The sequence below is a fragment of the Propithecus coquereli genome, unplaced genomic scaffold (assembly GCF_000956105.1).
Source record: "Propithecus coquereli isolate 6110/MARCELLA unplaced genomic scaffold, Pcoq_1.0 Scaffold2, whole genome shotgun sequence".
NCBI classification, from domain to species: Eukaryota; Metazoa; Chordata; class Mammalia; order Primates; family Indriidae; genus Propithecus; species Propithecus coquereli.
The window spans coordinates 8,958,056-8,972,681 of record NW_012144966.1 but is presented as its reverse complement, the minus strand read 5'-3'; the positions used below and the strand labels follow the sequence as shown (position 1 = coordinate 8,972,681).

The window sequence follows — 14,626 nt, the reverse complement described above, 5'->3', positions numbered from 1 at the left end:
TAGACCCCCACCTCTCACCTCTCACAAAAATCAATTCAAGATGGATAACAGACTTAAACCTAAGGCATGAAACCTTAAGAATTCTAAATGAAGACGTTGGGAAGACCCTTTCAGACATCGGCCTAGGCAAGGAAAACAACTTATTTTTAATGATTTCTTATTTAAAAGGGGGAGGGAGAAGTAAGAATATAATGCAAACTAAAATTACATGAGCACTTATAAGAAGTTTATATTATATTGATCTCTTACTTCTCAGTAGGTCGAAGTTCGTGGATAACTGCTAAGAGCTTTAAGAGCACCTGTAGTTTTCCTGACTCCTTCTCAGTAAACTGGAGAGCGTTGTAATCAGCCGGAAATACATTTAGCAAGCCTTTGTACAGACTCCTTTCTTCACTGTCATCACAAGTTGAGTTACATTCTTTTTCCTATTCAAAATGATGATTGTTAATACTGGCTCATGTTCATTTTTTTAATTAGGAGAAAAAATGCTAAAATTTGGGGGAGAGAAACAAAGATTAATAGGTATCTGAAAAGTCCAAGCTGCTAGGTAAATCTCTAGGTCACAATCTGATCATTTTTGAAAAAAGTAACATGCATCCTACTGAGTTTCTTACAGAGCAGCTCTAACGTGGTCTCCTAATGCCTGCTACATTCACCCTGCAAGTACAGCATTATTTCCCATGTATAACTATGGGGTTTGTGGGCAAAGAAAGGAGAAGGAAATAAAAGGCATACAGTGATACAAAACCTGTCCTCTCCAAAGCCCTGACATTTTGCATCACCGATATCTCTTTTTCTGTCTCTCCTTCCTTCCCTATTACTTTTCTCTCTTGATTTGGGGGCTTCATAAAACACCTCCCAGGTGACATTTAAAAAGAAGCATAATAGTTCACTCAATCTTATCTGTTTCTTCTATAAGAAGGAGAAGTTAACAGAGAAATTTGTTCTTACTTACAATAATACTTTTTATTTTACCAATAGTTTAGCATAAATTTATTCTAAGGTGATCAGCAGCCCTCTGAAATTCTCCCTCCAAAATCACCAAGCTGACATCTGAACACATAACTAGAGATTATAGTTATTAATGACTATATCACCTTTTATGTTAAAATCCTAGGATTGGCAGACCTCATTCTTTCCCACATTTATCAGAGTTATCACTGTTTTTGAACCTTTGTTCAACCTATAACCCCCTGTCTGGAATGCCTTCTCATTTTTCTGCCCAATTATCCCAATCCTATAATACTGGAGGACCCAACGCAAATCAGGGCTTTTTTTTTTTTTTTTGCATTGAATCTTAACCTTTATGGTTACACAGTATATTTCAGCTTTGACCTTCTTTGATCAGTTAATGATACACAGTTGACGCTTGACAAAATGAGTTTGAACTGTGTGGGTCCACTTATACTTGGATTTTTTTCAGTAAAAGTTACACCAGCTGTGCCTGCCTCTCCTTCTATCTCCATCTCTTCTGCCTCTGCCACCCCCAAGACAGCAAGACCAACCCCTGTACTTCCTCCTCAGCCTACTCAACGTGAACACCCTTATGATGATCTACTTCCACTTACTGAACAGTAAATAAATTTTTTCCTCTTTATGATTTTCTTAATAACATTTTCTTTTCTAAAGCCTACTTTAGTGTAAGAATACAGTATATAATACATATGACACGCAAAATATATATTAATGGACTGTTTGATATTGGTAAGGCTTTTGGTCAACCATAGGTCATTAGGAGTTAAGCTTTTAGGGAATCAAAAGTTAAACATGGATTTTCAAGTGCACAGGGGTTGGGCTTGCATTGTTCAAGGGTTAGCTGTACTTTTTTATATTTCCTTGATGTTTTCATGTGTGTTGCATTCCCTCTTTAGTAATACCAGAAACATCTTAAGGGCAGTGAATCCTGTAGTGTAAAATGTTAAGTGCAAAGTACTTAAAGTTGCCAGAATATAGCAATATTTAATAAAATCACTGAATTAAAAATACTAGGAACTCTTTGATATTTATTATATATCACTGGACATATGTGGGGAAAGAGATAGTTGCTGGCTGTTTTGGGTTAGGTCTGCTGAAATGCCTACAACTTGGAGAGGTCATCAAAGGACCACAGACCCAGGGCCTAGTCCACAGCTTTTCATGTTCATAAACCTGAATATGCTAAAGCTCTAGAGAAATGATTCATACTAACCAAATTAAGATATTGAGTAAATTGGAATGAAAATGTATTGACCTACAAATGAGACCTATTTAAACCAATTGGCCTATACATTCTTCCCTATGAAAGAAGTTCCACAGGGAAAACCAAACCACTAGCAGAAGGCTGTCTGGTGAATATTAAAGGAGATGGGTGGGCCGGGCGCGGTGGCTCACGCCTGTAATCCTAGCTCTCTGGGAGGCCGAGGAGGGTGGATTGTTTGAGCTCAGGAGTTCAAAACCAGCCTGAGCAAGAGCGAGACCCCGTCTCTACTAAAAATAGAAAGAAATTAATTGGACAACTAAAAATATATAGAAAAAATTAGCCGGGCATGGTGGTGCATGCCTGTAGTCCCAGCTACTCAGGAGGCTGAGGCAGGAGGATCGCTTGAGCCCAGGAGTTTGAGGTTGCTGTGAGCTAGGCTGACGCCACGGCACTCACTCTAGCCCGGGCAAAAGAGTGAGACTCTGTCTCAAAAAAAAAAAAAGGAGATGGGTGATCTTCATGCACAAGTTAACCAAGAACACATATTAGAACCACTTGAAAAAGCTTTTTAAAAACCCTCATGCCTGGGTCCTATTCTCAGAGACGAAATCAATCCATATGCATTGAGGCCCGGACAAATGTGGCTTTAAAAGCTTCCCAGGACATTGTAATATGAACCACTAATTAATAATCAGCTAATGGATAACATCTTTATGCTGTGTTAGCCTAATGCATCACCTTCATCAGGGCATTCTCTCCTCTGACTCCATATAACCTAATATCCTTTGGTTATGAGTTATGATATTGTTATTGATTACATTCCATCCACATTTCCTGAGGAGAGACCCCATCACCTTAATTGAACTGGAGAAACAATCTAGATTCAATAGAAACACATTTATAAACTATTGCTTAAAGTCACTTAAAGGTTACTTATACATATAGAAAACTCATTTTAGCCCTTTTGTATCGACCCTTACTTGCTGTGAGGTTAGAAGAAATGTTTTCCTGAATAAACCTCAGATTGTAAATTATGCACCCTATTTGAAGCTTGTAGTATCCTATGTCTTACTCAATAATCTTGAGGGGGAAAAAAAAGTATCCTATGCCTACTACTAGTGGTCACATGGCAACAATGGAGAAACACTCAGAGCTCCCTGCTGCTTTCTTCAAAAATGTACAAGGATATTCTAAATTAACTGGTACACTCTTGACCATCATGGGGTCTTCCTTTTAAGGAAGAATTTTTGGCCTCTATTTTTGCCTGGCTTCATGACCAAAGGGTTTCATTTTTATCACTGTATACAGAATCTGTTCCTTAAAAAGTTGCTTATTAAATTATTACCATACTGCCTACAGAAAAGTTACGTAAAGCTGACTTCTTCTATGATAAACTAAGTAAATATAATCCATTTTAAGATAAACTTGGAGAATTCTGTTATAATAGAACACTCCATTTTCTAAGTATATAATTAATGACCTCAAGTATAATGTAGCACCCATAGTTTTTGTTTTAGGAGATTATTTTTGGGCAAATTATGATTTAACTGTTTCAAGAAAAAAATAAAAGAATAAAAATTGTTCCATGTGAGTTGGGAATAACAGGGTATTATTATAATAGCTCTTGTGCAACTTCTATGGCCAGATATCCTACCATAATCTCTCAAATTGTCACAATAATGTTATCAGGGAGTTAATAATGTCTCTGCTTTCCAGATAAGAAAACTAAGGTTCACAGATGTAACTTGACCATGGTTAAACTTGCCCATAGCTAAAAAACTAGTAAGTAGTAGAGTGGGAATTGATACTCAATTCAAACTCCAAAACAAAAAACTCTTGCTACTCCAAACTGACTTATGTTCATTAAATATCTAACTAGTCAACTCAACTATGTAGCCATTAAAAACCATATTTGTAGAAGATATCTAATTTGGGAAAATGTTTGCTATTTAGTGAAAAAAATATATTTTAAAATAGTGAGTACAGCATCAAGTTTCTCTAGAGTGAGATTATATATACATATCTCTGAGCCCCTATTTCCTTACCAAAAAAAATGTGGATGGTAATAATAATACTTACTTCATGGAGTTTTGTAAAGAATAAATAAAATTAACACTATAAAAGCACTTAGTGTTTGGTACAGGTTGAATATCCCTTATCCAATATTTTTAATAACTTTGCTCGTGAAACAATGTTTGTGTACACTGAATCATTAGAAGGCATAGTGTCAGGTGTGGAATTTCCCACTTGTGGCATCATGTTGGCACTCAAAAGGTTTTAAATTTTGAAGCATTTCAAATTTCAGATTTCCAGATTAGGGATGCTCAAACTGTATGTGGTGAGTGCTTAATAGCTGTTAGCTAACATTATTATTATTAATATTAATACCAAAATGTGATTTTCTCTAGCTGGAAAGTTTAAGATAATTTTTATTTTCTTCTTTGTAATTTTCTGAATTTTCCAAATTTTATGCAATCATGTATCACTTTTATGATGAGAAAAACTAAATTATTTTAATGGTAAATTTCATATTTGTTAGCACCAAAAAACAAAACTGTGTTAACATAAGATAGGAAGGGAGACCATGGCAAAGTATTAGACAAGGTACCAAAGGGCATGGGGCACAAACTCCAGAAGGCAGTGCCTCAAATCCATCTCATCCTTAGTTCAGCTCTAGGAATGTGGATACACTCTGAAGAGCAAGTAGAAGCCTGGATAAGCTCCACAGCAGAACCATATTGGAGGGGCTGCAAAGCTTTCCAAAAACCCACAAATACAACCCCAGGAATAGCCCAATCTGCCCTTTTAGAGTCACATACCATAGAACCCTCATCTCACATCCCTGACAGAGTTTTACATACTACGTACTTACCTTTATAGAGTTGAACAAAAGGCATGGATGATTGCACAGTTTTTTAAGAGCTCCTATACATACTAGATGAGGACTATTTTCCAACAACCCTTGAAGACAGAACCTGACAGCCTGAGAATTCAACAGTTTTCGATAAAGCTCAATCTGTAGTGCTGTTGGCCGGCAAAAGACTACATTCTCTATTTTAGGTGGAAGATATTTATTTATGACTTCTTGGGTTCTTCTAAGAATAAAGAGGCCAGTGAGGCAAGTAAGTTTGGTTGCTCTTCTCTCTCCTAACTCCTTCTCTTCCTGTGGAAAAATAACAGACTTAAATAGAAGTGTTATAGACAAAAATACTTACAGTTAAAATGAACATTAAAGATTTTATAATGATAAACCATTTACTAATTGTTTCTCAACAGATTTTCTTTAACAGAAGAAATAAAATACAAGTATGAGGATAGAAAAACAAACCACAATCTCTTTATTTGTTCAGCTTAATCATTTAATTAAGTGAAGTCAGTCTCCTAAATAACATAAAATAGTGATACATCCTGTAATTGGTGGCATCCTAGAGTCAATGAAATACAGTATCTATACAACATGTAGACTATAATTTAACCACTTTCCTACCTTCAGAAATGTTTGTTTCCCATTAGTTTGTTTATCTCCTCCAGCTTGTTTCCAATTTTTTACCCTTACAGGTAAAGTTTTAAACAAATCTGCTGTTGTTTCTTTATAATAAATTCACAAAGTAGTATTGCCAGGCCACAAGATACACACCCTTTTAAAGCTTTTGATACACATTGTCAAACTTTCCTCATGATGTGCCAATATACACTCCAACCAGCAGAGGTTGATACTTTCCTCTATACTTGCTATAGAGGAGAGTAATACTATGCAAATCCAAGCTGGTGCGGTGATCCACACCTATTGTCCCAGCTACTAGGGAGCCTGAAGCAGGAGAATCACTTGAGCCCAGGAGTTCGAGGACAGCCTGGGAAACATAGTGAGAGCCCATCTCTATATAAATAAACAAACAGATACCAGTAGAAAAGTACAAAAGTTACTTCATGGTTATTGGTTTACTTTTTTCAATATTAGTAAGGATGAGCATTTGTATGTGTTTGCTGTCATTTATAATCCTTTGCAAACTGCCTATTCATGAATTTAGACAAGTGATGATGTCATTTTCTAAAATAAGGAATGCAGGAAACAAAAGATTGTGGGGACAAATAAAGAGTTCATAATATTAATTTTTTCTAAATTAAAATAATACTGAAATTATGGATAATTTTCCCAGACATACTGCTTGTTTTTTACAAAACTTATTTATTAAAGTAAATTATACCTCAGAAGCAGAAGGTTCTCTCGATAAAATGATGGGTTCTTCATATATTTTCCTATAAGATGATAAAGAGCCTAATATACCTGGATTTACAAAATCAATTAATGCAAAAAATTCTTGCAGATCATTCTGAACTGGAGTACCTAAAGAAAGATGAAAGTGATAAAATTGTTCAATTTGTGTTTTACAATCACAGGTTTATAGCAGAACCATAATGGAAATTTGGAGAAATTTGTACTCTCTTCCCTAAAAAGAATAAATACAAGCAAATTCACTAAAACTTATAACAGTCAAATCAAATTAAAAAAATATTAACAATCATATAAATTTTTAACTCTGGTTTTAACTGTGTACTGAAGTCTTATGTAGTACAGCATCATGGCTGAATGTAGGCTCTGGAATCAGCCGCTCAGGTTCAAATCCTACCTGCATCACTTACTCCCTGAGCCACTCTGAGCAAATTACTTACACCAGTTTATTATCTGTAAAACAGGGATAATAGTGGTTCCTAAGGTTGTGAGGATCAATGTAGTCAATCCATGTAATATACTTAGAACAGTACCTAGAACACAATAAATGTTCCATAACTTTAACAATTTTTAATATTATTATAACTATGTGACTTTGGACAAACTGCCTAAACTCTTTAAGTTAAACTCAAGATTCTTTTTCATTTGTAAAAGTATGAAGATAATAATTTCCCAGTGGAATTATAATGAAAAAGTATACACAATATATGTGAAGTGCCCAGCACAGTGCCTGACATATAGTAGAACTCATTGAATGGTACTTATTATTACCTCTCAAAGTTATCAGATCAAATTGGGATCTTCATTGTCCAAAGGATTGACAGAGACTATAATGGATTAATATACCCTGCCTATATTATATATGGTACTCAATAGCTTTGGGCTAATTTTCAAAGAAACATTAGCATGTTTCAATAATTATAATAGTGCCAAAAGAATACATAAGCCAGCACAGTCCAACAGTATAATTTCAGATGGCTTTCAAATAACAGACCAGAAAAAGTCATTCAAAGATATAAATAATGTATTAATAATATAAAAAGTAAATAAAAATACATTTATTTTATTAATATAGATGACATGAATTTTAAGTCAGGGAGTTTAATGATCACCTACCCAGAACTTAGAGGTTCCCCCCAAGTTGGACCAGTCCTTGCTAACTTTTTTTTTTTTTTTTTTTTTTTCAGACAGAGTCTCACTGTGTTGTCCGGGCTAGAGTGCCGTGGCGTCAGCCTAGCTCACAGCAACCTCAAACTCCTGGGCTCAAGCGATCCTTCTGCCTCAGCCTCCCGAGTAGCTGGGACTACAGGCATGCGCCACCATGCCCGGCTAATTTTTTCTATATATTTTTAGTTGTCTGATTAATTTCTTTCTATTTTTAGTAGAGACGGGGTCTCGCTCTCGCTCAGGCTGGTTTCGAACTCCTGAGCTCAAACGATCCACCCGCCTCGGGCTCCCAGAGAGCTAGGATTACAGGCACCTTGCTAACTTTTTAAATTTATTATACCACATCTTGTCAGTTCTAAATTTTTAAACACATCATCTAAACAGTCAGGGAAAATATATTTATGTTGGTATGTATTTTTTAAGCCTTTAAAAGTATATTCATGGTGATGATGAATAAAGATAGGGAGAACAGGAAAGGCAAGGAGAAAAGAAGGGAAAGAAAGCTATAAAGATCATTTTGGTTGTCTTCCAGACATTCATCCAACCCCAGATGATTAATCAAGTCAACCATGGTAATTCTATCCCCTTTGCCAATTACTGATGTAGGAAAAAGTTTGTGTCTTAGACTGGCTTCACTGGAAGCAGAACCTGAGACAGTAATCCAATTGCACATGATTTACAGAGTGTTCTCAAGAGGAGGGAATAATGGAATCTGAAAATGGCAGGGGAAGAAATGAAGCAAAAAAGGCCTCAGCTATAATCTAGCTTGAGGTAAATTATAGAGAGCTCTAGAGCATAAATTGCACCATAAAGTTGGTACTAAAATTACCCTGAGGCAAGCGGGGATGGCATTTGTTGCTTACCCCAATCACTGACGACAGGCTATAGAAGAGAAAAGCAGCTGTCATTCAATCAAGGGTAATTCTCCAGAAAAGGAAGGGGCTATGAGTTGCTTAACTAATAGACCAAGCAGCTAAAGGATGGACACAACAGCCTAGAAAAGGGGAGGGGTTCTTTCAGTAGCATGTGACCCATCCTGGCCAATGAAACATGAGAAGACATCAGGAAGGGGCTTCTGGGAAAGTTTTCTCACTCTGAAAGATAGGGAAACTAGAAGAGCCAGTTCTGTTCTCCACTAGGTTATCACCACATTTAGCTGTGATGTCTGGAACTGCTGTTGTCACCTGCTACAAGTCTGAGGATGAAGATAACACCAAATATGGCAGAGCAGAGGATGTTCAGAATCTTTGATGACAATGTTGAGCTGCTGGAGCTCACCCTACCTCTAGTCTTCCAGTTATATGGGAAAACAAGCACATTTGATTCAGATATCTGTTACCTGCATCTGAAATCATCCCAACTGATACACAAGGGGAAGGGGCAATAGCAAACTGGAAAAATGAAGAAAGGCAGAACACAAGAAAGGGATGCAAAAAAGAATTTAGGGAAGAAAATAAGAAGGAAAAAGAGAAAGGAAAGAGAAGGAAAGAAGGGAAGGGGCATGTGGCCATAGAGAAAGCAAACAGTAGAGTATGGCATCTTATGAGAGGTTGTCACATTGTTTACTAGAGGTAGTTTAGTCCCCAATTTGCTGCTTTTAGTATTCTTCTCTAATTCTAGAGTGGGTAAAATGTGTAGAAGCAGCTAAATAATTTAATGATAACACAAGCAGAGCAGCAATGTTCTGAGACAAGAAAAAAAAGAAACACTGAAGATTTTTAAGTCAAGTTGGTATGCTTATTACTAACACTATTTTCAAGACTGTGGAAGAGAAATTTGTAGGGAAATGAAAAAACTCTTTCTCTTCCCTACCTCTACCCTAGCCCCACAAAAAAAAATTTGTTTCTTGGTTTTATTTTATTTTTTTAAGAAGAGACATAAATCCACCCCCCAACCCAAGTACAAGAACACTATCAATAACCCATACTTATAACCTCCTGTTACCATCATAAAAAGCTCTGAGGCCAGGGTTGGTGACTCATGCTTATAATATGAGCATTGTGAGAGGCCAAGGCTTGAGGTGAGGAGTTTGATAACAGCCTGAGCAACATAGCAAGACCCCATCTCTACAAAATGAAAAAAATTAGCCAGGCATGGTGGTACCACCTATAGTCCCGGCTATTCAGGAGGCTGAGGCAGAAGGATCTCCTGAGCCCAGTGAGTTATGATGATGCCACTGCACCCCTGCCTGGGAAACAGGGTGAGACCTGTTTTCTCAAAAAATAAAATAAAATAAAATAAAAAAGCTCCGAGAGCTCTTTATATATTCATGTTTATATTTTTCCTTTGGATCCTATAATCTCACTTCTAGGAATCTATACAGAAAAAGTATTAATATATGCTTGTAGATATTTATCACCACATTATTTATAATGGTAAAGAATTAGAAATCTAATGTCAAATAGTAGGGATAGTTTTCAAGATTATGCAATATCATAGGAAAATGTCTACATTAAGTATATTTTGTTATACATGTGTATATATGAAAAAACACATGTTTTGTATATATATAAGGAACAAATATGCACGTATGCTGTGTGTATGACTAATAAAACATGCCAGGCCGGGCACGGTGGCTCACGCCTGTAATCCTAGCACTCTGGGAGGCTGAGGCGGGCGGATCATTTGAGCTCAGGAGTTCAAGACCAGCCTGAGCAAGAGCGAGACCCCGTCTCTACTAAAAATAGAGAGAAATTAATCGGACAACTAAAAATATATATGCCTGTAGTCCCAGCTACTCGGGAGGCTGAGGCAGGAGGATCGCTTGAGCCCAGGAGTTTGAGGTTGCTGTGAGCTAGGCTGACACCATGGCACTCACTCTAGCCCGGGCAAAAGAGTGAGACTCTGTCTCAAAAAAATAAAAAAAATTAAAAAAAAGCATGCCAAAATACTAACAATTAAGAAAGTGAGGTTGGAGGATGACTTCTATTCTCTAGTTTCTGAGCATGCTACAATATAGCAATATATGTGCTTTTAAATTTTCTTTAATAAGAAAATTTAATAAGTCTTTAATAAGAATTTTGCTTGAAATCCTAGATTTATCTTTTTTATGATATAATGAAAGGGCATCTAATATCTTGTAATAATCATTCACCTCTTCTTATGCTCTGAATTGTGCACCCCTAAAATTCATATGTTGAAGCTCTAACCCCCAGTGTGACTATATTTGGAGACAGGACCTTTAAGGAGGTAATTAAGGTTAAATGAGGTCATAAGGATGGGGCCCGAATCCAATATGACTAGTGTCCTTATAAGAGAGAGATACACCAGGGATATGTGTGCACAGAGGATAAAGTACATGAGGACACAGCGAGAAGGCGGCCGGCCATCTACAGGCCAAGGGAGGAGGCCTCAAGAGAAATCAAACCTGCTGACACCCTGATCTTGGTATTCTAGCCTCCAGAACTGTGACAAAATAAGTTTCTGTTGTTTAGGCTACCTAGTCTGTAGTCTTTTGTTATGGAAGTCGTGGTAGACAAATACACCCCTATTAATCAAACTGAATCCTAACCACTTTTCAGTAAATAGTAACTGAATGTTCTCCACAGCACCGGGCTAGATAAAATCAGGAAGCAAAATCAAATGCCTTTCCTTTGATTCTTAGATAGTTATTGAGTACCTGTTGTGTACATGGCACTGTATATACTCATATACAAACACGTACTTTCATAAGGAACAAATCACCTTGGAAGCAAAATACCCTGCCATTTTAAAAGCAAAGAATTCATTCAGGCAATTCTAAGAAGATAAAGACCAACTATGAGTATTTGTAAATTTAAGAGATTAGTTGGGCCTAGTTTACCTAAATTCATAGTTCAGGGAGTAGGAGTGACAAGACAGGAAAGTAGAAACAAGGTAAGACTGACAAAGTAAGAAAACAGAGGACAATGCTAATCACTCAAATGAAACTATCTCACTAGTCACCATGAGAACATTCCTTTTGAATGAAGTCCTGGATCCATTTTAAAATATTAAATTTAATTTGAAATGCTAGTTAAATTAGTATTTGCTTATCATTGGGACTATCAGTACAACTTTCCATTTTTGCTAAAGAAAATTATCTGATTTTCAAGTGAGGAAGGGAACTACTTTTATTCCTTACCTTCATTATTTTTCAGTAAACTTTATTTCTCACTCTTTTTTTTTCTTTTTGTCCCTTCTTCTAGTGCTAATCTTTTTTACTTTATATTTGCAACTACTCTTTAAATAAGCAATATTGGCTCCACATTATAAGAATTAACAGTCTTTTTCTACATTTTTTTCCATGGCTTTTCTGGCCCCAAAGACCTCAAGATCAAAGGCTAGTCAAGAAATCTGAACTGCAACTTTAGGAATCAAATATAAAGAATCTACTCAGTTCCTCAAACAGCCAAAGACATGAAAATCACCCAGATTAAGTTTTCCATTTCCCCAACTCATTTTTTTCTTTAAAAATAGCATTTTATAAATATCTGACACCAGTTTCTCAATTCTCTGGTTTCTACATCAGTATTACTGACAAACATTTGTTTGGGCATCCACTAAATCTCAAGGATATAAGTATAATAACTACAAGATTTGATCCCAGGTCTTGTTATCTTTATCATCTTTAAGTGATTAAATTCTAAAAATGAAAAGATCACTTAACATTTCTCAAAATCATTTTTAAAAAGCAGAGTTTTAAAAATCACTTTTGATAATGGTTAATACAATCCTCCTACACAGATTGGAAGTCAAATGACTATGAATTACTTAAAGATGAATATCCTCCCCATCCCCAACTCAGTAAGAACAGAAGAGAAGAACTTTTTTCTTCTCTGTTGTTCTGAGTGTATTTCTACCCTAAAGGCGTACGAAGGAAGAAAAAGTTATTGGTCACACTCCTTCTCTCTCCTCATTTTAACTTCAGAGAAGAGCCCTGACATGCATAAAAGGTACGTGAAAGACAAAATGACATAAGAGAGCAGGGCACAGTGGCTCACATCTGTAATCCCAGCACTGTGGGGGGCCGAGGCAGGAGGATTACTTGAGGCCGAGAGTTCAAGACCAGCCTGGGCAACGTAGTCAAATCCCATCTCTACAAAAAATTTAAAAATTAGCCAGTTGTGGTGGCGCATGCCTATAGTCATAGCTAATCAGGAGGCTGAGGTGGGAGGACTGCCTGGGCAACAAAGCAAGACCCTGTCTCCATAACAAACAAAACTGACATACAGATGATTATATAATAAGAATAATCATGCCCTTCCTTTTCCTTACAAAAGGGTTAAAGATAGCAGGGAAATACAGCCTTGAGTAGAAAATGGAGGGGTCATAAATATTAGTAATGAATACAATTCTCTTCTTTCTTCTGCTGCTAGAATGGCAAATTGGAAGGGCCACACAAGACCAAGGTGAGGTATGGGAGAAAAGCTACATTTAGAGCTAAACCTGACTCTAGTCAGACATTAAGCTAAAAAAGTAGAAAAGGATTCTTGAATTTACACATAATTCATCCCACCTTTCCAGATAGTCTGGGCCAAAAGCTTAGGCCAGCAACAGACAATCCACATGTAGCACAGACATATAAAAATCACTGATATTTATATTAAAGACTTACCATGTGTCAGGTAATCTTCCAAGAACTTTACATGGACTAATTCCTTTGACCCTCACAAGAACTCTACAAAATTGAGTTGTGAGGGTCAACAGATAAGAAAATTGAGGCACAGAGAAGTTAAATAACTTGCCTGAAGTTGCATAGTTGTTAAAAGTGTTGGACTAAGGAACCCAGTGCAGGCAGTTTAGCACCATCTCCTTATATTCCTTACCATGATACTATTGTGTTGATTCCTCAAAAACCCCAAAATCTGGGCCACAGAAAATTACATAGAGATTGGAAGACTGAAAAATCTTAGCAAGAGTCAATGAACACAGGTTTATTACCATGAATTCCATTCAACACTATGAGTTCTTTGGATGTTAAGCATCATACTACAAGTCTTATATGTTCCCTAGGCAAAAATTCCATCATATCTTTCCCAGAGTAAATACTGACCAGTTAGAATTATTCTTTTCTCACAAGAGAGGCTAATGAGGGCTGTAGTTGTCTTAATGGCACTATTCTTCAAACGATGCCCCTCATCACAGATTAGAAGATCGAATTTTATATTCTTAATTTGATCGAGGGAACGAAGTAGCATTTCATAACTGATGATAAGAACAGAATAAAAGGTAGCTTTGACGAATTCTTCAACTTTGTGGTCCTGAGGGGGAAAAAAAAATAGTTAACAAATCATGAGCAGAAACTCACAATTTCTGAAATTATGAGCAGAAATATGTGAAATCAAATTTAAGCAGGATATTTCTGACAGTCACTTACCAAGTATTGAAACATGTTACCTTTTTCTGTCTTAGCTTAGGCTGCTATAACAAAATACCATAAATTGGGTGGCTTAAACAATAGACATTTATTTCTCACAGTTCTGGTGGCTGAAAAGTTTACGATCAGGGTGCCAGCATGTTTGGGTTCTGGTGAAAGCCCTCTTCCTGGTTCCCAGAGAGATGCTTTCATACTGTATCCTCACATGGCGGAGAGACTAGGCTCTAGTGTCTCTTCCTCTTCTTATAAGGGCAAAATCCCATCGTGGGGCTCCACCCTCATGACCTCATCTAAACCTAATTACCTCCCTAAGGCCCCACCTCTTAATACTATTATATTGAAAGTTAGAGCTTCAACATATGAATTTGGGGGGGACAAGCATTCAGTCCACAACAATTGGAAGTGTAAGCCAAGACTCCATTTTGTGCAAAGGGGTTAGGAAGTTATATACACTTGAAAAACTGCAAAATACAAACTGAATTATTTATTTGAAAAGCTGGAGATTTACAAATGAGTAAACTTTTAAAAGTCTCTTACACTCTGGGAGGCCGAGGCAGGTGGATCGCTCAAGGTCATGAGTTCGAGATCAGCCTGAGCAAGAATGAGACCCCATCTCTACTAAAAAATAGAAACAAATGATCTGGACAACTAAAAAAATATATATAAAAATTAGCTGGGCATGGTGGCGCATGCCTGTAGTCCCAGCTACTCG

General features: G+C 36.7%; 1 protein-coding gene across 2 annotated transcripts in view; it reads right to left on the bottom strand.

Moving 5' to 3' along the window:
• Positions 1 to 14,626, bottom strand: part of RAD54B (RAD54 homolog B (S. cerevisiae)) — a 96,091-nt gene that overhangs the window by 15,927 nt on the left and 65,538 nt on the right. For both annotated transcript variants that reach the window (XM_012643567.1, XM_012643568.1), the window contains 4 exons: positions 13,591 to 13,798; positions 6,385 to 6,524; positions 5,052 to 5,342; positions 250 to 425 (listed from right to left, as the gene is read on the bottom strand). In XM_012643567.1, coding sequence (XP_012499021.1) covers positions 250 to 425; positions 5,052 to 5,342; positions 6,385 to 6,524; positions 13,591 to 13,798 — 815 coding nt within the window. The remainder of the gene's footprint in view (positions 1 to 249; positions 426 to 5,051; positions 5,343 to 6,384; positions 6,525 to 13,590; positions 13,799 to 14,626) is intronic.